We start from the raw sequence: 21,886 nt of genomic DNA, 5'->3' as shown, positions 1-21,886 counted from the left end.
CACACAAGTCTCAAATCCCACCTGTTTAAAGAAGACCACCGTCATACCTCTGGACTTTCTAATGGGCAGACCCCAGACTGTTAGAATAAGGACTCACGCATCCAGAACAATAACTACGAAAAACAGGAATTCCAGGCGGCTGTGTGCTGAGCTCCATGATCTACACGCTCTTCACCCATGACTGTGTGGCCTCCCAGAACACCACCAGCATCACAAATTCATTGATGATACTATAGTCATTGGACTGATAACTGGGGTGATGAGTCCGCATACAGGAGGGAAGTGCTGACCTAGTGAAGTAGTGTCAGGACAACAATCTCTCCCTAAATGTTAATAAAACAGTTGCATGCTGGAGATGACTGTTGATCCAGCACTCAGCACTGCACGTTGGTGCGACAGAGGTGGAGAGAGTGAGCACTTTCAAATTAGTTGGTGTTCACATCACAGAGTATCTCACCTGTTCTCACAATACTACACACCTGGTGAAGAAATCTTGGCAGCACCTGTACTTCTTGAGAAGTCTGAGGTAGTTTATAACACTGCAATGTGTTAGAGTCATTAACAAATAACTGGCTACCACAAACATAACATGGAGCATAATGTTAGCTGGTTTCATGGAAACAATGCCAGCTGCCTCAAACAAACATAATATAGGGCCCGTCTTTCAGGTGCTTCGCCAAATTCTAGGTGTTTCCTCGCTTTGTTTGAAATGAACAATAGCATCTGTTGCACACCGGGTTCAGAGCATCAACTATATGTTTGCTGTCATCCGCCTCGAATGTGAAGTATTTCTATATTCCATACCACATTTCCTCTCAACGAGTCAGGGCGGAGCTAAACTCCCATAGCTAAATTCCTATAGCTAAACTCCTGTAGTTTTTCCGGTGTGCTTGTAGGCGTTGTTCTTCTTCTTCACCTCTTGTGGACCGACTAAAACACTTGCATGTATTTGCTGCCCCCATTAGGTCCAGAAAAACTACAACCACGGTATCTTCATTACAATGGTACGTACACTACTGCAGAAAAACAAGTACCTTCACATTTTAAGAATGTTGGTACCAAAGTATCGGTTCTCGTGACATCCCTAGTGGGGATTAGGTTATTTTCTGTATAACTATCCTTCTATTTGCACTTAACACACCTTCAGTGTTTGTTGCACAGCTTAATTCATTAGCACCAGCTTTTTAAACTTTTGAATAATTGCTAGAGATGCATCAATGTATCGGCCGACAATCGGTATCGGCCGATAAAGGCTATTTTCCCCTCCTGATGGCCGATAGTTTAAAAACATCCGATGATCAGGGCCGATTATATCCTGTGAATCAAAAGAGGGTGGGAAAACACATCGATTTCGTGCTATGGGTAAATATAATGTCTCTTGTGTGGAATGTTGACAAAACTGCAGTTTGTAAGCTCTGTATTCTCTGCACTGCTAAAATTTTACACCGGAAGTGAGCAGCAGTGAAGCGGGAGTTTCGGCTTCGAGTCAAATTATTGTTATTTTTTTCCCCTTGTGCTGCCTGGTTGCCCTCGCGCTGAATTAAATGGCCAGTACATCGTTGAAAGATTTAAATGAAGATGAGAGTATATAAAAGTATATACAAAAAGTATATATTGTACAGAAAAATATATTTGTAGAGCAGTATTTTTCATATCCAGTTAATGTTAATATATAAAATTTTATATTATATATTACCGGTTTGATGTCAATGATGGAATAGAAATGCTTCTGTTTGTGGTTAGTGAATGTGAGACTAACAGGAGGTTTTTTAGAATTCAATGTTAATATGAATTAATAACATTCAATAAGTTAAGAAATCTTAATCTTCAGAATTTAGTTAATGGTTAATGTTAATTTGAGTAATGTGTTTTCTGTTTATGAGACCAGTTACTGGGAAACAACTTGTTGAAATGGAGAGAATAAAGTTATTTGCATTTCTTTCTGAATTCTTTTAAATTAATTATTGTTAATTTATAAGAAGGCATAAAAGGCAGAACTATCGGTATCGGCTGATATCACTCTGAATAATCGGTTATCGGTATAGGCTGAGAAATTTAGTATTGGTGCATCTATAATAATTGCCCTAATTTTTATGGCCATTGCCTAATTTATGAATTCCAACACACTTTTGTCTCAAGCCAACATACTCATTTGATATATAAACTTATTATTATAATTATTATTATGTTGGCTTGAGAAATCCAACATAATGATTTGCTTTATAAGCTTAATAATAATTATATTATTATTAGCACCCAAAGATTTTTTATGTATCTCCTCCTAGGGCTTTCAAGCTATATGCACCAAACTCGGCACAGACGTTCACCCTGTTCTGACTCGAGCTGTTATATCTTTTTGAAGTGATCGGAATTCTGGAATTCCTGGTACGTAAGCTCAAATTGGCCAAAATTCCCATTGACTTCCATTAAACTTAGACCCCAACAAAACAGGAAGTCACGGATGACTGCTTAAGAGTTCTTAAATACTCAAATGAGCTTAAAAGTTAAATATAATATAAACATGTTTGTTACATTTTGTTCATAAGAAGATCTTGGGGTGCCAATAATTGACATTTGATTTTATTAAAAATATATATTTGATAAGGGTCCCCCCCAGAAGATAATGTATTATTATAAAGATAAATTAACAACTATTTTTTTATTAATTAACCCCATAAACCCCGGCACTTGGTGTTCATTCCGCCAGCGGAATGGAAAATTACTTATCTGACATTTTCAATTAGTATAAACAAATGAATTATTTTATCGCCACCGTTCTGGTATAAGATTAGTCAGGACACTGTTGGCTTTCTGTGTGTGCAGTTTCATGACTGTGTTTAACTGCTGGTGAGCAGGGGGATGGGAAAGGGGCAGAGTTTGAGCCCCCTGCTGGGCAAGCAATTCACACCTCTCCACAAAAACACGGACAGAGATAAATCGGAGAGCACGACTAAAGATTTTTTTATAGTAAAACACCATATACAACTGTCACAATAAAATTATAACATTTAAACCCAAGATCGGACTTGTATAAACGCTTACTGCCTTACATTTCCTACATAGACGAAAATCCAGCTCACTCACGATTTTATCAATCATGCACATTTCCATTGGTATAAAGTCCATCAGCTTTATTGATGTAAACAAATGCAAGGTTACACATTTAGTCAAAAATGTCCTCTTCAAAATGTATTAAGTGTTTTGGTATCCCACCCCTCTGGTATTTAGTAATTAGCCATAAACTGAACTGAGACACATTCTAAAAAAACTAATTTGCTTTGGTTATGCTGAACAACCCACCTCCTAAATTTTAATCGGGCAGTGTCACTTGACTGACACCCACATGGAACAATTGTAGACACTCTAGCTTTCAAACGTCACCTCAATTGTTAAGATTGACCATTCAGAGACAGAGTTATAGCAATGCGTAAATTCGCCAGTTTATGCACCACTTGGTTCTTCTAGAGCTGTCTATATGCTGGCAGTCAGCGCAAACAGGCGAATCAGCTTGTAGGGCTAGACAGGTTTGTTATGCAACCACCCTTGATGGCTATTTACACCTGACTTCCCCCAAATGTTGATCGTGAGTTTTGGTGTGTTTTGGTCTTTGTTACATTTGCAGTCTCAGATAGTTTTCTCAGTGCTTTCCCTTGCTGTTCGCTCAGTGCACGGCTTATAACGATGGCGCATTCCCAAAAAAGCCTGGCTTTGCCAGAGGTTTTGGAGGAATTATTTAGGAGTGACTCTAGCGAGGAATTCAAGGGTTTTTCGGAGGAAGATGGCGTGGATACAGATGAGGAGTAAGCATTCCAGCAAGGACTGGACCCGCTTCTTGTAAAAAAAATGTAAGCTATTTTGCTATCTGTTTTTTTTCTTGTATTGTCAAAATTCACATTTGCGTGTAGCATGGCACTGATTTTTGCATGTAGCATGACTGCGGGGTTTTTTATTTTTCATGTAGCATGACTGCGGTTTTTTTTTTTGTATGTAGCATGACTGCGGGGTTTGTTTGTTTTTTTTCATGTAGCATGACTGTGGGTTTTTTTTGCATGTAGCATGACTGTGGGGTTTTTTTGCATGTAGCATGACTGCGGGTTTTTTTTGCATGGCGCATGACTGCGAGTTTTATTTTTGCATGGTGCATGAATGTGGGGTGGTTTTTGGCATGTAGCATAAGATGGTTTTGTCTTGCACTTCATGTAGTAATAAGCAATTTGTGCAAAAATTATACAATAAATGTTGTCTTTTGTACTATTATGTAATAATTATGTTGGGTATTTTTTGTGATTTATTATTGCAGGGAAGAAGAAAATGCTCCTGATCCTCCACACACTTCTTCTGAGGCCTTCTCCCCCAGCACTCACCTGGAGCTTTCCATAGCAACAACTATCCCTCCCCCAGCCAGACCTGTCAGAAGACAGAGAAGAGGCAGCACTCGTTTCTACCATTAGACGAGCTAGTTCTCTTGCACTTGCAACACAACCGGAACAGGACAGGTGGCATAATATTGACGAAGATGTGCCTCCCATACAACATCCCTATTCTCCTTCCCACACTCCTGGGGTACAGCTTGACGGGCATCAGCCACACACCCCTCTTGAGCTGTTCCAGTTATTTTTTGATAAAGCTGCAATTAAGAGTCTCTGCAAAAACACAAACCTGTATACAGAGTACAAGCAGCAGAAGTGCATGAAGACACCATGGCGTCCAATAACTAGCCTGGAAATGCACAAATTCCTGGGACTAGTTATTTATGGTGGTCTAATCAGGCCAACAAGAGTTGGAGATTTATGGAGAAAGGATGGGCTCCACAATTTCCCATTCCCCACCTCGGTCATGTCAGGCTCCAGATTTGAAGTAATATTCTGGAACCTGCATATGAGCAATGTCAAAGACGACAAGCATAAAGGCTCCACTGGCCATGATCGTCTCTTTCGTGTGAAGCCCCTAATGGAGCAGCTCTTAGTGGCATGCAGGGCATATTACCAGGCTCACCAGAACCTCGCCATTGATGAAAGGATTGTAGCCACAAAGTCTCGTATTGGCCTGAAACAATACATGAAGGAAAACCCCCTAAAATGGGTTTTCAAATTGTTTGTCCTGACAGATTCAAGGAATGGCTACACCTCGAATTTCAGCATCTACCAGGGAAGAGGTCAGTCCCATTCTGGAAATGGTCTGAGTTACGATGCTGTTATGGACCTGTTGACATCTTCCTCACTTGGCACAGGGTACCATATATATGTAGGCAATTTTTACACTAGTACCACTCTGTTTCAGGATCTTCACAGGAAACGGTATGGGGCTTGTGGTCCCAACCGGGAAAACAGAATTGGTTTTCCAAAGACAAAAATCAATGTTCTTCCTAAGAAAGCCACCAGAGGGGACATTAGATGGAACAGAAAAGGCCGAGTCCTGTATCTCAGGTGGATGGATGCACGCGAGGTCACGGTCTTTTCAACAGTCCACAAGGCATATAGTGGAGACAGAGGTCAGCGTCGGGTCAAGAAACCAGATGGCACCTGGTCTTCACAAGCCATCCCTGTTCCTGAAGCAGTGAAGGCGTACAATAAGTACATGGGGGGAGCTGACCTCTCTGATCCTCTCATTAAATACTTTACTGTGTCAAAAGAGACAATGAAGTGGTACAGGAAACTGTTTCTGCATTTTATTGATATAGCTGTGGTAAATAGTTATATTATTCATAAAGAGCAAACGCAAGATAGACAGCAGAAACCTCTCACGCAGAAGAAATTTAGAGAGGTCCTGTGCCAGCAGCTTGTGGATATTGGGAGTGCTGAAGCCACAATTTCAGATGGAGCCCCTGAGCCAGTGGAAGCTGCAGCTGTTGGCGAAGTGTTGCAGGTGGAAGAGAGTAGGCCATGCTACCCAGTAACCATCGTGGACGCCTTTGCCTCTGCTAAGAAAGACAAAGCCTCAGCTGGGAGGAGACACTGTGTACTCTGCCTTCAAAAGAAGAAGTACAGCAAAACAATTTATAAGTGCCGGTCTTGTGATGTCCCTCTCTGCACTATACCAGACCGTCTTTGTTTCACTGAGTGGCATGATCTCAAGGACAGTCAAGCTCTGTGAGCTCAACCGTTCAGAGTGATTTTCAAACAGTTTTTTTTTTCCACTTGTTCAAAAGTTTTGTACTTCTATACATGTTCTCCATTTCTAGTTCCAATTTTAAATTTTTCTGCTTTTTTAAATAGTTTTTTTGCCTCCTAACATCCAACCCCACGTCCATGTCGTAGGAGGTGGAAACAGCACCTTCTGCATGCCTATATGTGACTAGAATATTGTGACAGTTCTGGTTAATGGGGCTCTGGTGCTATTTTTAATAAACATTATATTTTATGAGTATGTTTCAAACTTTTTTGTGTGTGCGTGTGAAATTACACATTGCGTAACAGACTTCATGCTACTACCAGTTGTTTTCATATCATGCAATTTAGAGAGGTTATTTTGTGCATTTTAAAAAAAAGTTCTAGAAGTCTGCAATTTATAAAGGCTTTGTGCCATTTTTATACGCTTTATGACATTTAGAAATGTTTTGTGTCATTCGAAGATGTTTTGTGCCATTTGGAGACGTTTGGTGCCATTTGGAGAGGTTATTTTGTGCAATTTCTTTTTTTTTTTAAATGTTTGCTGTTTCTAGACGTCTGCAATTTATAAAGGCTTTGTGCCATTTTGATAAGCTTTGTGCCATTTAGAGAGGTTTTATGTCATTTGGAGATGTTCTGTGCCATTTAGAGACATTTGGTGCCATTTGAAGAGGTTTTGTGCCATTTTGGAGAGGTTTTTACCTGTGTTTTGATAACCTTACACACTTTTAGTGGTTGGATTCTAATATTGTGAGTGTTCATGGACAAGTACTTGGGGCATCTTTGAGACCAGAAATGGGGTTGATATCAACATTTGCTGTGAAGATATAACATTTGTGTTAAAAGTAAACAACAATTTTTTTTTTTTTATAATTTTTTAAAGAATTTTCTGAATATATTGCCCCAGGTAGGCTAGGTAAAAGAAGAAATACTTGAAATAACTGCTAATTCTTAACGTCTTAAGTATCCACTTTCATATGAGCCATTAACTGGCCACACCACTACTGTGGTGTGTGATATCACAAAACAAATCAATGCTGAACACAGGTACCCCAAAACAGACAAAAATGCCATTTTTTTGCTTCCGTGAAAATAACTTAACCAGTAACATCAAACATTGCAATAATTCTGGTCCTGAGTACATAATGTACTTCATTGGTATTCCTGTATTAACTGTCAGTTTAGAATGAAAATGTTTTTACCGATGATATTTTCACTTCTGTGCTCATTGGTTTAACCTTTAACACGTCTGCAATTAAAATACATATATGATACAATATGTATAATGCTAGAAAATAACTTCTAATTTAAATGTGTTATTCTGCACTGAACAGAACATAAGGGGTGAATACAGGCACAAGATGACAGACTGGAACTCTTGGATGAAAATATGGTCACACAGGACAATTGCTCATTTACAATTTTCCTTAAGAACTGACCAAATTATTCATTGTGTAATGCTATATAAGCTGTCTGAAGGCCAAGTTTCGCTACACTCTTACCTTCTAGCAGGAAGTCGTCTGGATCTAACATTTATTTCTTCCTGCTCACTCTCTGAACTGCTGGCTTCTTCCTCACCATCATCTTCGTCGTTTGAGTCATCTTTCCAGGTATTTCTTTCAAGACAGAAATACCACAAGTTTCATCTGCTGGGCTAGAAATAGCTTTAGCTACACTATCATGCTGTTGCTGGACCATCATCATCCACCAGCAATACAGGCACCATCCAAGAGACAAAAGGTCTCTTATGGGCTGACTAAATGTACTTACCACACTCAGCATACACAATTCCTTATTATACAGAATATATAAACATCCGTCACCATTCTTTATATATTTTATATGTCCAAAAGTACCCAGACACCCTCTCTATTTGGTGGTTGTGGCTATTTAAGCAACACCTGTTGCGTGCAACTAATCTCTACAGAAAAATATTAGCAGTGAACACCTCAGTGACATTATGCATGGTACGATCGTAGGACAATACTTTTCCAACAAACCTGTGTCAGGTTTCTGCAATTCTACAGCTTCCCTTGTCAACTGTAATCAATATTTCCAGTGTGAAATAAAAATATCTAGAAGAAAAAAAAACAGCTCATAGACAGAAGAGGTGGAAGGCCATAAAATGTCACAAAGCAGAAATGGGATCCTTCAAAAATAGTTTACTGAGAGCAGAATGGAAGAACTTAACAAGCCTGAACAAAGTCTTTGGGTTGAGTACAGGGTGTTGTTTGTGGGCCTTCCCAGAAGTGTTATTCAGAATAGAAGGACCCAACTCTTCATTACCAGTGCCACTGACATCAAAATGAAATGTTGGATTTGTAGGAGTCTGGATACTTTCATATATATAGTGTATTGATGTGTTTGTCTGGCGCAATGTTTATTCCATAAAGAGCTCCCTCTGAAAATATGGGAACAGCAAATTAAATTCTTTTGTTTTTGCTATATACCATGTGCCCTGTTAAATTGATTGTTTGAACAATTAATAGCTATGAACGTCTTCTCTTGTTTTGAACCCTTTATAAACGGATAATCCAACATGAAGGCCAGCAAGCAGACTATGGGAGAAATGCAAGACATTTGGAAGCTGACATAAGAGGGAAATCAATCAGAGAGATTGTACAAGCATTGGGCATAGCCAATACAACAATTTGGAAAGTCCGGAAAAACAAAGAAACCACTGTTTATGCTAGAAACATTGTGAGAACTGTGAAGAAAAATACAACACTCAGCAACATCATCAATAACCTCCAGAGGGCTGGGGTGAATGTACCACAGTCCACTGTTTGAAGAAGACTTTGAGAACAGAAATAAAGAGGCTATAACACAAGATGCAAACCATTCATGAGCAGAAATCAGAAGGCCAGATTGGAATTCAGAGAGAAATACAGACAAGCCACTGGAACCAAGATTAACTGCTACCGCCAGAGAAAGGCTCTGCTCATAATCCAAAACATAAAAATTCTTCAGCCAAGCACAGTGGAGGTAGTGTCATGGCTTGGGCTTGCATGCCTGCTTTTGGAACAGGCTCACTAATCTCATTGATGATGTAGCAGGAGATTAATTGAGGAGTCTACAGAAACATTCTGTCTGCCAATTTACAGAGAAATTCAGTTTATTTGGGAGGAACTTCATCATGCAGCAGGACAATGAGCCAAAAAAAAAAAACCCACTGGCAATACAACAAAGGACTTCATCGGGTGGAAAAAGTGAAAGGTTTTAGACTGCAGTCAGACCAGATCACCAGACCTTAACCCAGTTAAGCATGCATTTCACCTCCTGAAGAGGAGACTGACGGCAGAAACCCCCAAAACAAACAAATGAAAAGCGGCACAAGAATCGCAAAGGAAAAATGCAACAGATTGGTGATGTCACTGGGTCACTGGCTACATGCAATTATTGCAAGCAAGGGATACGCAAGCAAATATTAAGTTTTATTGGCTTTAAATTACTATCTGAAGATGATCTAATCCTATAAGTTTGCTCACCTGAAAATCAAGTGGTCTAACCCCAAAGGTGCCATGTTCTAGATTGTTTAAAACATCTAGATTAAATTAAATCTGGAATTCTGATTAATCATGTCATATTCATCTTTTGATCTCAAACCCAAATGTCTACAGCAAAAACACAAGAATATTCCTTGCCATTCTAATACTTTCAGCAGGAACTTTTTGTCAAAAATACAAATGAAATGTTGACACTTTTCATGATTAAGAGGTTATGGTCAAAACAAAAGATGTCATATTTACAATAATGCACATAACGTGTAAAATCGGGAAATTATGTCCAGTATCTATATATGCCAAATCAGATTATAACAATATTCATATGCACTCAGACCACTTTGACAACCTAATTATGTTGTATTACTAAATTATACTAAACTATCATTAATACCACTTGTGTATTTTATTATAAAAACAGCAAATTACAGTAAAATGTGAACAGAATAATAGCAAAAAAAAAAAAAAAAAAAAAAAAGCACACACATGCTCCATTCTGTCTGTACTCACTCTTTCTTTTTCTGTCGTGATACTTTTCTTTTGTGGCTTTCACTCTCAGACTCACTGCTGCCCTGTAAAGGATTTAAAAAGGAATTTTTTTATTCAGTATACCGAAATCCTAAAATTATTTTGGTACTTTAACCACTGAATGGTACCACACAACATTTCAGTTGAACAACAATTGAACCTCTCTAGGGCACAAGAGCAGGGTCAGCATTGCAATAATGAATTCTGTTTTACTCAAAATGTGGCTTACATAAATATTACTTCAAAATGGTGCTAAATTGAAAGACTCAAACAAAAACAGCAACTTGACACTTGTGCCATGAGACTGGCAATCATTAGAATGGTGCATCACAACCTTATCATTATTATTATTATTATTATTTTACATCATAAACTTTTCAACTCTGACCCCAACCTCCTAACATGCTGGGGTATGCAAAGAAAAGAATTTCACTGTGCTGTAATGTATATGTGACTGATAAAGACTCATTGTCATTAACTAAAATAGGCATTCTACATCCTCAAAAAAGTTTACACATATGCTACCAATAGGTATAAAAAAAATATTATAAACAAGGCAGGAGTAACAGAAATGCTAATATACATGAAAAGGTGAAACAAAGGTCCAAAATGATTCAATAAAAAGCTACATATGCAATAAATTACCAAATCATCTTATCAATGACCAAATTACTTTTCAATGCACATGTTTTTTCCATCAACCTTCCTTTTTATATTAGCAGAATAAATGACAAAACGTATGACTAATGTATGACTAATGACTAAACTAGAGCTGCAATAACTAATCGATAAAATCGATAATAATCGATTATGAAAATCATTGTCTCATTATCGTTTAGTTGGTCTGCACGCAGCACATTTACTCATTACGTTACTTCTGTTCCAAAAACACGCATCGGAGAGTAAATACTAAAGTTGTGTCCCAAATGATGTACTATACCTTACTATACTATACCTATGCACTCTATCGTCTAGTGTAGTGTTTCTCAACCGAGGGTCCAAGGACCCCTAATGGGCAGTGATGTAATTGCAGGGGGTCCGTGGGGAAGTTTTAAAAATGCTTAAATAATATATATTTTTTAAATTTGTTAAATGGATCAAAACCAATATTCAAATGAGATGTTTTAAAATGAACCAATCATTTTATTTATGTGCATTCACAAATATCACAATCGTTAACTGATGGATTTTATTTTACATTTATTTGCAGATGAAATGATAATTTGCAAAAACCTATGAGTTGTAGAGAAGTTCAAGTGTGGCATTCATGGATAAAATAAACAAAAGATAATTGAGAGAGTCAAATTAAATTTATAAAATATAAAAAATTAAATCTTGAAATGTTTTCATTAAATTTAAAATGTCCAAATATATAGCCTAGAATTGTTGTGAAGTGAGGGGGTCCTTGTGGATTGTTCGAAATATGCTAGGGCTCCAAAGCTCACAAAAGGTTGAGAACCACTGGTCTAGTGTGTGAATTTTAGAAGGGTAGTATCGTCTCAAACCGAAACAATTTTTTTTCTAACCGGAAGTATAAGGCGCTTTCTAGTCAGTGGCACATGAAGTCATACCCAGAGTCACCGACAATGACTTTCTTCGGTTCACTGTTTATGTCAACATTACCTTTTATTCCCAACATGACCTCAGTCACCATCAGTCACCATCAGACATCAGACAGAGGTGTAATCATCTTAGGAAGACTGAGGAAGAAAGTGTGCAACCTTCAAGTCCTCTAAGGCAGGGGTGCATTTTATATTAAACACCGCGGAGAAGATAAAACTTTACAAAGTGGAGTTTGTACAAGGGCCAGGGGAAACTGGTGCAAGTTGCTTAAAAGGTTTAGTTTATTTTAAGTTTACTGTCATTATATGCTGTATTTGCACGCTTGCAGTGTAGCTTCTGTCGTTTATTAGAATGGAAGTGATCTATTAGAAATGAGGCCGCGTTGCTCCTCACTCGCAGTGGGAGCACAAGTAAGATCTGTAATGTCTAATTAAACACTATGATCAAAAGTAAAACAATATGCCTAAAAGCAGTGAGTAAAAGAACCCATAAGGTGCAGTGAAAGGGAATTTTTATTATTAATTTAGGACTGTAGTTTAATTTAGTGCTTTTTGTGCATCCATAAAAAGCAATGCATAAACACTAATATATATATATATATATATATATATATATATATATATATATATATATATATATATATATATATATATATATATATGTGTATATATATATATATATATATATATATATATATATATATATATATATATATATATGTGTGTGTGTATATATATATATATATATATATATATATATATATATATATATATATATATATATATATATATATATATATACACACACACATACACACATATATACATATGTACACATACACACACACACAAAAGTTTATATTATATATAAGTATTTATGCATTACTTTTTATGGATGCAAAAAAGCATGGAAATAAACTACAGTCCTAAATTAATAATATATATTCTGGTGTTTGTGTGTATTGGGTTATTTTCAGTCTCATATAACTGGACAAACAGTTGTGTAAAGTTTTAGTCTCAAGTTTTTATTTGTAACACTCATTTTGTGGATTTTATTTTAAATAAACAAAAAAAATGGTACTGAAATTTTGCCCCCTCACATCCAATGAAACCTGACTGACTGAGGGCTGCCATGCTTTTAAATAACCCATTTTAAATCTACTTAAAAATTAGCACCTAGATGCAGTACACCAAAAATCAGACTGAAAGTTCCTGAGAAACAGCTATTTGATCTTAACCCCATCCCTTATGAACGACCATGCCCCAACATTCCCAGACATCCTCAGAATTTTATCTTGAACATGCCTTTTAAAGTTTAATATGAATCCATGCAATCATGAGTCACATGAGTTCCAGTTAATAATAATAATCCATCCAACCATCCATTTTCTATACCGCTTATCCTTACTGGGTCACAGGGAACCTGGAGCCTATCCCAGGGAGCATGGGGCACAAGGTGGGGGACACCCTGGACGGTGTGCCAATCCATCGCAGGGCAAAATCACACCCACATTCTCACACCCATTCATACACTACGGACACTTTTGGACATGCCAATCAGCCTACAATGCATGTCTTTGGACTGGGGGAGGAAACCCAAGTATAAATTGAACATATATATATAATGAATAGTATAGTTCCAAGAACCGGTCCCTGCAAGACACCTAGTTTCAGAGAGATTGTAGGCAACTGATAATCCTGCACTGAGATGTAAAACTGTCTATCCGTGAGATATGAAGCAAGCCACGAGAGAGCAGCACCCATGACACCGATATCCGAGGGGCGGGAGAGAAGCAAGTCATGACAGACAGTATCAAAAGCGGATCGAAGATTGAGTAACAGAAGAATAGAGAGAAAACCAGAGTCATTAGAGGGTAGTAGGGATGTCACGAGAACCGATACTTCAGTACCATGTCAGTACCAGCATTCTTAAAAAGTGATGGTACTTGTTTTTCTGCAGTAGCATAGGTACCATTGGTAATGAAGTTACTGAGGATGCAATTCTTCCGGAACTGATGGGGGCAGCAAATATGCGCAAGTGTTTTAGTCTGTCCACAAGTGGTAAAGAAGAAGAACGCCTACAAGCACACGGGAAAAACTACAGAAGATGGTGACAATTTTAGTTCCGCCCCAACTCGTTGTGAGGCAAAGAGAGGAAAGCTCGTTGAGAGGAAACGTGGCATCGGTTGCTGGTGTGTTATTGTTCATGTCACACAAAGCGAGGAAACACCTCGCATTTGGCGAAGCACCTGAAAGATAGGCCCTACATTATGTTTATTTAAGGCAGCTGGCATTGTGGCCATGAAACCAGCTAACGTCATGCTCCATGTAATGTTTGCGATAGCCGGTTATTTGTTAACGACGCTAACACATTGCAATGTTATAAACTACCTCCTAATGGGCCACCATGCATCGCCATTCAGCCTGTGTCCTGTCAGCAAATTGTAGCCTAAAGTCACTAATAATTATTGAAATGTTCATGCTTTTAATAAATCTTTCCTTCCAGCCACCATATCAGTGAATTTAACCCCTTTCACCCCGACACAAGCGTTCATTCTGCCGGCGGAATGGAAAACGACTTATCGGACATTTTCAATTAGTATAAACAAATGAATTATTGTATCACCGCAGTTCTGGTACAAGATTAGTCAGGACACTTGTGGCTTTCTGTGTGTACAGTTTTATGTCTGTGTGCTTAACTGCTCGTGAGCAGGGGGATGGGAAATGGGTGGAGTTTGAGCTCCCTGCTGGGCAAACAATTCACACCTCTCCACGAAAACATTGAGACAGAGATAAATCGGAGAGCACGACTAAAGCTTTTTTGATAGTAAAACACCTTATACAACTGCCACAATAAAATTATAACATTTAAACCAAAGATTGGACTTGTATAAATGTTTACTACCTTATATTACCTACGTAGACGAAAATCTAGTTCGCTCATGGTTTTATAAATCATGCACATTTCCATCGGTATAAAGTCCAGCAGCTTTATTGAAGTGCAAACAAATGCAAAGTTACATATTTAGTCACAAATGTCCTCTTCAAAATGCATTGTGTTTTGGTATCCCACCCATCTGGAATTTAGTAATTAGCCATAAACTAAACTGAGACACCATCTAAAAAAAGCTAATCTGCTTTGGCTATGCTGAGCAACCCGCCTCCTAAATTTTAATCGGGCAGTCTAACTTGATTGACACCCACTTGGACCAATTGTAGATATTTCTAGCTTTCAAACAAGTCCAAACTCGACATGATTGACCACTCAGAGGCTGAGAAAATCAAACGCGTAATCAGCACAACCAAACCTTTTACGCGTGCGTCTTGAGTTGTGTGTCAGCGGGTACAGGCCAATCAGCAAAGCGCTAAAGGGCCATGCAGAGAAACTATCAGGAAATGGCAACTCCGCTCTAGCGGTCTTCCGGCAAAACTTTATACAGCATGTTTCTTCATGTTTGGCAGTTTTTTCTGATCGCTAGTTTTCTACTGGTTTTCGCTCAGCGTGCGATCTATCGGGGTCTTATAGCGGCGGCATGCTCCCGAAAAAGCCTGAATGCGTCACAGCTTCTGAAGCAGTTATTTCCAAGTGGCTTTTTTGTTTTTTGGGAGGAAGACTATGTGGTTTGAGTTGAGGGGCTCTATCTACCCCCCAAAGAAGTCAGAGGAGAGGGGTCACTCGTGTGTCTATCATTTGAGCCATTCGGAGAGCAAGTACTCCTTCACCTGGGGCTCTGGCACTATATTTAATAAACTTTATATTTTATAAGTATGTTTCAGACTTTTTTTGTGTGTGAAATTACACATTGTGTAACAGAGTTCATGCTACTGCCATTTGTTTTCATTTTGTGCCATTTGGAGAGGTTATTTCGTGCCTTTAAAAAATTTTTTTTGCTATTCCTAGAAGTCTGCAATATTTAAAGGATTTGTGCCATTTAGAGAGGTTTTAGGTCATTTAGAGACGTTTGGTGCCATTTGGAGACGTTTGGTGCCATTTTGGTGAGGTTTTTACCTGTGTTTGGATAACCTTACACACAATTTTAGTGGTTAGAGAGAACTTCCTCATATTTTCGGTGTTCATGGACAAGTACTTGGGGTATCTTTGAGACCAGGAATGGGGTTAATATCAACATTCGCTGTGAAGATGTAACATTTCTGTTAAAGTAAAAAAAAAATTAAATAATGAAGAAAAAAAAAATTCTGAATATATTGCCCCAGGTAGGCTAGGTCAAAGAAGAAATACTTGAAATAACTGCTAATTCTTAAAGTCTTAAAGTGTCTACTTTCATATGAGCCATTAACCACTACTGTGGTGTGTGAGATCACAAAACAAATCAATGCTGAACACAGGTACCCCCAAAACAGACAAAAATGCCATTTTTTGGCTATCGGTAAAAGAGGTTAAACTAATGCTTGCATTCAGAGTATAAGGTATCAACTTTGATATCGAGTATCGTGTTCTTTTGGCGGTATCGGTACCGACTACTAGATTTTTGTTATCGTGACATCCCTAGAGGGTAGTAGGTCATAGATAACCCTTGCGCAGGCAGTTTCAGTACAATAGAGCAGACAAAGCCAGATTGAACAGGGTCAAAGAGATTATTTTGAGCAATTAAAGATTGCAGCTGGGAGGCAACTATACTTTCCAGTATTTTGGAAATAAATGGTAAGTTAGAAATAGGAGGAAAATTAGAGAGAACAGTAGGGTCCAAGTTACGTGTTTTAAGAAGTGGAGTCACTGCCACAGATTTAAGTGGTAAAGGGAGAGAAGCAGAAGCTAAAGATCTGCTTATGAAGTATGAGATAATTGCAGAGAGGACAGAAATAAAGCATTTGAGGAGAAATGTAGGAGCAGGATCATGATGAAAAACTGGATTTCAGTATTAAGTCACCAATAGAAGAGGGGTTTGCAGGTTCTTGCTGACAAGAGTGGTCAGGCAGAAGACTAAAACCTGAGGCCTTTTATATATAAAGCACTGGCAGACAGCATTAAACTTTTCCTGGTAATAATTCAGGAAAGAACAACAGAGCTCTTCAGATGCATGAGCATTATGAGCTGGTGGTGGAGTGAGCTTATTTATCATGTCAAACAAAACCTTAGGTCTACTACTTGCTTTATTGATAATTGTAGAAACATAGCTAGACCACGCAGATTTCAGAGCGCTTTTCTATGTGTTGAGGTGATCAATGAGAGCTAGATGGTAAACAGTAATACCAGTTTTCCTATACAGCCACTCAAGCCATCTACCAGTGACTTTTAAGGCCCAGAGCTCAGGAGTATACCAGGGGGAAGTGTGGGAGGAGGGAACAGACCTAGTCTTAATAGGAGCGTGCTTAAGCAAAATATTAGAAATAACAGAGTGGTACTTTGAGAGTATTATTGATGGACAGGAGATATCAAAGACTTCAGAAATTGTAAAGGAGGCAAAGGAAGCAGAGACTAAAGTGGCATCAACAGATTTAAGGTCCCAATAGTATAACCATTGTTTTACTGCATTTCTTTTGAACAGGTAGACTGAGACTAATTTCACTGAGCTTATGATCAGAGATGCCAATGTCAAAAGAGACTGAAGCAATATCAAACCCAGATGTACAGATTAAATCAAGAGTATGACCATGAGTGTGAGTAGAAAAAGTCACATGTTGAGTCAAATGGAAACAGTCCAAAACTGATAGTTGAGATGAGTTAGAGCATACTATTTCCAGATGAATGTCACCAAGTAGGAGGACATGTGATGAAGCACAGGCAAGAGTCAGATTGACACTTAGAGGACGATATAACAGAATAACTGTGAGAGGACAGTGAGAAACAGCCTTCAATACGATATATTCAAAAGTATTAGTGTTGTGAAAGTCAAGTTGGGTGAGACGCAAATTATTCCGATGGATGACAGCAAGAGCACCCCCTTCGCCGCATAGGTCTGGAAAGGTGTTTATATCCATCTGCTGCAAAGAGATTCAGCTACAAATAGTAGCTGTAAGCAGTAAACAAATCAGCATAACTGATACAAAGAGCGTTAACTCACCAATCAGCCGAGGTGAAAACGGTGGTGGACAGAACAGGGAGAAAACTCGCAGCAGGCCGATGGCCGAACAAGCATCAGGCAGCGAAAAAAAACCCCACACAATTGTCCAAAAAAGTCTAAAACTGAAAGCGGTGAAGGGGAGGGAACCAAAAAGCTAAATAATCCACACAAAGCATAAGCAAAACCGACAAAACAAACGATAGTCCAGGTGCGAAGCAGAAACCAGACGTGCACAGCATTCTCGCCCCGGAAGTGGTTCTGGCCTCTAACCTGTACGGTAGCGAGTTACAGCTTTGAGTAAATTAAGCTCTGACTCAAAGTACTGAAACATGTGGAGGCCATACTGGTTAAAAATCTCAAACTATTTTTGATCATTATTGAGCTTTAGACACTAACGAGTACTTTGAAACTAACTTTGTGAAGATGCTGCAAAAATCTATTGGAACTAGACGTAGGTTCCAATTTATTATGCAAATAATCTTACATTCTTACACCAAATCAGCAATATATAATCACTGTACACCATATTTTCAAAGATATATATTTGGATATATCTTTTAAAAAATGAGTAACACCACTTTGTGTGAGGTTGCTTAGGTGAACATACGATTGAAGATTCACGACCATAGCTCAATGTTAACCATGTCAAATGCCTGCTGAAATGTGACTAGCCAATGGTGGCCATGTTTTTTGTTACCAGATCATAAAAATCCACTTCTGTGGGTCTCCAAGGCCACAAACAAAACAGAATCAACTTGACTAACGTCCCAGAACAACAAAATAAATAAAGGAATTTACTGAAAAAAGCAGCTATTTACCTGTATTTAGATAAAGGTTATAAAGGTAAGCTAAACAGCTTACCTTTATTCGCTTTTTCGATATACAGGTAAACATAATGAAATAAAAATGAGCATTTACAAAAAAAGAGTTAAATAACGTTTGCCTTATCTACTTAATTTTTTTTTGTAAACACTCATTCTGAAATTGATACCTGCAATATGTTCCAGAAATGTTGGGAAAAGGGAAATTTAGGATTAGGAACAGTGTGAAATGTTTATAAAAATAAAAAATAAAAAAAATTGTAAAAAAAAGGTGATGTAATCACACTATCACCACCACATGGGCTCAGGAACACTGTTCGTTTTAGCATTCACAAACACAAATTAAGTTAAGAATGCACATCAGAAGCCAACATGTTATTTTCTATAATATATATTTTTCAATAACGTCCAGAAATGCCACCAACTTCTCTGTGTCACTTAATTGAATGTAATCTAGGTTAGGACGGATATGTAGGCAAATGTAGATAAGAGTTTTTATTAAAGTGAGGCAGGCAGAGAAATCCAAAACATGAGACAATAGCATGGTAAAAAAAAAAACAGGCAATAGGTCAGGCGATTGACAAACGGGCTGAGAACAGGATCAAAACGAGGACACAAAACACAAACAACGGCTTGGTAAACGGAAAAAGTCTTTGAACAGACTCTTATGTGTGGTGTGATTGTGTGCGAGATTGGATGCAGGTGTGTGTGGTTAGAATGAAGGTGAGTGTTCTGAGAATTGCGGTCCATGGCAGCCATGTTTGTAGGCCACAGTGCAGGATGGGAAATTTAGTCACTGTTTTGCTGCGATACGACACTCTGGGAGTGAGCTCACCTGAAATAGACTGATGCACATTGGAAACATGTATTGTGTTCTGGCAAGTCAACCTTCAAATTGTTTATGGAAATAATGGATGTTGTGTTCTCTGGGCCAAGAAAGAGAAAGACCAACCGGTTTATGTTACAAGCATAAAGTTCAAAAGCTAGATCTGTCATAGTTTGGGGGTGTATTAGTGCCCCATTGTTTTTGTTAGTGCTCTTATTTATTATTAGGGGCTAGCCACCGAAGGTGCTTATTTATTATTAGGGGCCAAGCATCGAAAGTGCGTAGGCACCTATTGTAATCGTTAGCATGATTTTGCTTATAAAATCCTGGAAGTGGTTGAGTTGAATGAATGGTGGACTGTTCCTCAATTTTCACCCAATTCGACTCAGATCATCTTCAGTCCATAATTTAAAAAAAATAAATAAAATGTAAAAAAATAAAAATAAAAAAAAATCGGCATATGTCCATTTTTCCTCACACTGACTGTGAGCTAGCGTTTTCACAAAATGGGAAGTGGTTATAAGAAAACAGCACAAGCATTGAAAATGCCCATTTCGTTTGGCAGAATTGAGAGCTGTCAGCCATTAAGACACGAGTGTTTCCACGTATTTTCCTGTAAACCATGTCTGATTGGTCTCAATTCCGTTCACTGAAGATATAAAATTACAGACGGTCTTCTTTTACTGATGTTCAGTTATGTAGTGACAAACTGCTCCAAGTGCATAATTATTCGGGGCTAAAGAAAAAAAACTCCAGAGCAAAAGGTGATTTATTTTAAAAATATATTTTACTTATTGTTTTCTTAACAATAAATTTGTAATGCAAGTAACAATTTTATTGACATCAGTAACTATAATCAAATTACATAAATGTGTTACATTACTGCGTTATCAGAAAAAATTACAGTAATGCATTACACCCAACTCTGTTCATAATAATGACCAAGGCATATACAGTGCATCGAGAAAGTATTCACAGTGCCTCACTTTTTCCACATTTTGTTATGTTATAGCCTTATTCCAAAATGGATTAAATTAATTATTTTCCTTAAAATTCTACAAACAATACCCCATAATGACAACGTGAAAGAAGTTTGTTTGAAATCTTTGCAAATTTATTATTTAAAAAAAGAATAAAAAACAAAAAAACACATGTACATAAGTATTCACAGCCTTTGCTGAATACTTTGTTGAAGCACCTTTGGCACCAATTACAGCCTCAAGTCTTTTTGAGTATGATGCTACAAGCTTGGCACACCTATTTTTGGGTAGTTTCTCCCATTCTTCTTTGCAGAACCTCTCAAGCTCCATCAGGTTGGATGGGGAGCGTCGATGCACAGCCATTTTCAGATGTCTCCAGAGATGTTCAATTGGGTTCAAGTCTGGGCTCTGGCTGGGCCACTCAAGGACATTCACAGAGTTGTCCTCTAGCCACTCCTTTGTTATCTTGGCTGTGTGCTTAGGGTCGTTGTCCTGTTGGAAGATGAACCTTCGCCCAAGTCTGAGGTCCAGAGCGCTCTGGAGTAGGTTTTCATCAAGGGTGTCTCTGTACATTGCTGCATTAATCTTTCCCTCGATCCTGACTAGTCTCCCAGTTCCTGCTGCTGAAAAACATCCCCACAGCATGATGCTGCCACCACCATGCTTCGCTTCACTGTAGGGATGGTATTGGCCAGGTGATGAGTGGCACCTGGTTTCCTCCAGACAAGACGCTTGCCATTCAGGGTAAAGAGTTCAATCTTTGGTCTGAGAGTCCTTCAGGTGCCTTTTGACAAACTCCAGGTGGGCCGTCATGTGCCTTTTACTGAGGAGTGGCTTCTGTCTGGCCACTCTACTATACAGACCTGATTGGTGGAGTGCTGCAGAGATGGTTGTTCTTCTGGAAGGTTCTCCTCTCTCCACAGAGACACGCTGGAGCTCTGTCAGAGTGACCATCGGGTTTTTGGTCACCTCCCTAATTAAGGCCCTTCTCCCCCGATTGCTCAGTTTGGCCGGGCGGCCAGCTCTAAGGAAGAGTCCTGGTGGTTCCAAACTTCTTCCATTTACGGATGATGGAGGCCACTGTGCTCATTGGGACCTTCAATGCTGCAGAAATGTTTCTGTACCCTTCCCCAGATCTGTGCCTCAATACAATCCTGTCTCTGAGGTCTACAGACAATTCCTTGGACTTCATGGCTTGGTTTGTGCTCTGACATTCATTGTTAACTGTGGGACCTTATATAGACAGATGTGTGCCTTTCCAAATCATGTTCAATCAACTGAATTTACCACAGGTGGACTCCAATCAAATTGTAGAAACATCTCAAGGATGATCAGTGCAAACAGGATGCACCTGAGCTCAATTTTGAGTGTCATGGCAAACGCCGTGAATACTTATGTAAATGTGCTTTTTTTGGTTTTTTATTTTTAATAAATTTGCAAAGATTTCAAACAAACTTCTTTCACATTGTCATTATGGGGTATTGTTTGTAGAATTTTGAGGAAAATAATTTAATCCATTTTGGAATAAGGCTATAA

The 21,886-nt window shown here is 38.4% G+C and overlaps 1 protein-coding gene across 7 annotated transcripts in view; it reads right to left on the bottom strand.

The window, feature by feature from the left end:
* Positions 1-21,886, bottom strand: part of chd2 (chromodomain helicase DNA binding protein 2) — a 117,532-nt gene that overhangs the window by 56,887 nt on the left and 38,759 nt on the right. For 5 of the 7 annotated variants that reach the window (XM_053678017.1, XM_047153463.2, XM_053678015.1 and 2 more), the window contains 2 exons: positions 10,121-10,182; positions 7,610-7,723 (listed from right to left, as the gene is read on the bottom strand). The exons of 1 other annotated variant lie outside the window; for it this stretch is intronic. In XM_053678017.1, coding sequence (XP_053533992.1) covers positions 7,610-7,723; positions 10,121-10,182 — 176 coding nt within the window. The remainder of the gene's footprint in view (positions 1-7,609; positions 7,724-10,120; positions 10,183-21,886) is intronic. One more of the 7 variants, XM_047153464.2, reaches the window with a different exon arrangement.

The sequence above is a fragment of the Ictalurus punctatus genome, chromosome 4 (assembly GCF_001660625.3).
Source record: "Ictalurus punctatus breed USDA103 chromosome 4, Coco_2.0, whole genome shotgun sequence".
Lineage (NCBI taxonomy): Eukaryota > Metazoa > Chordata > Actinopteri > Siluriformes > Ictaluridae > Ictalurus > Ictalurus punctatus.
Note: the sequence above shows the minus strand (reverse complement) of the source record. Positions and strands in the feature narration are given on the sequence as shown.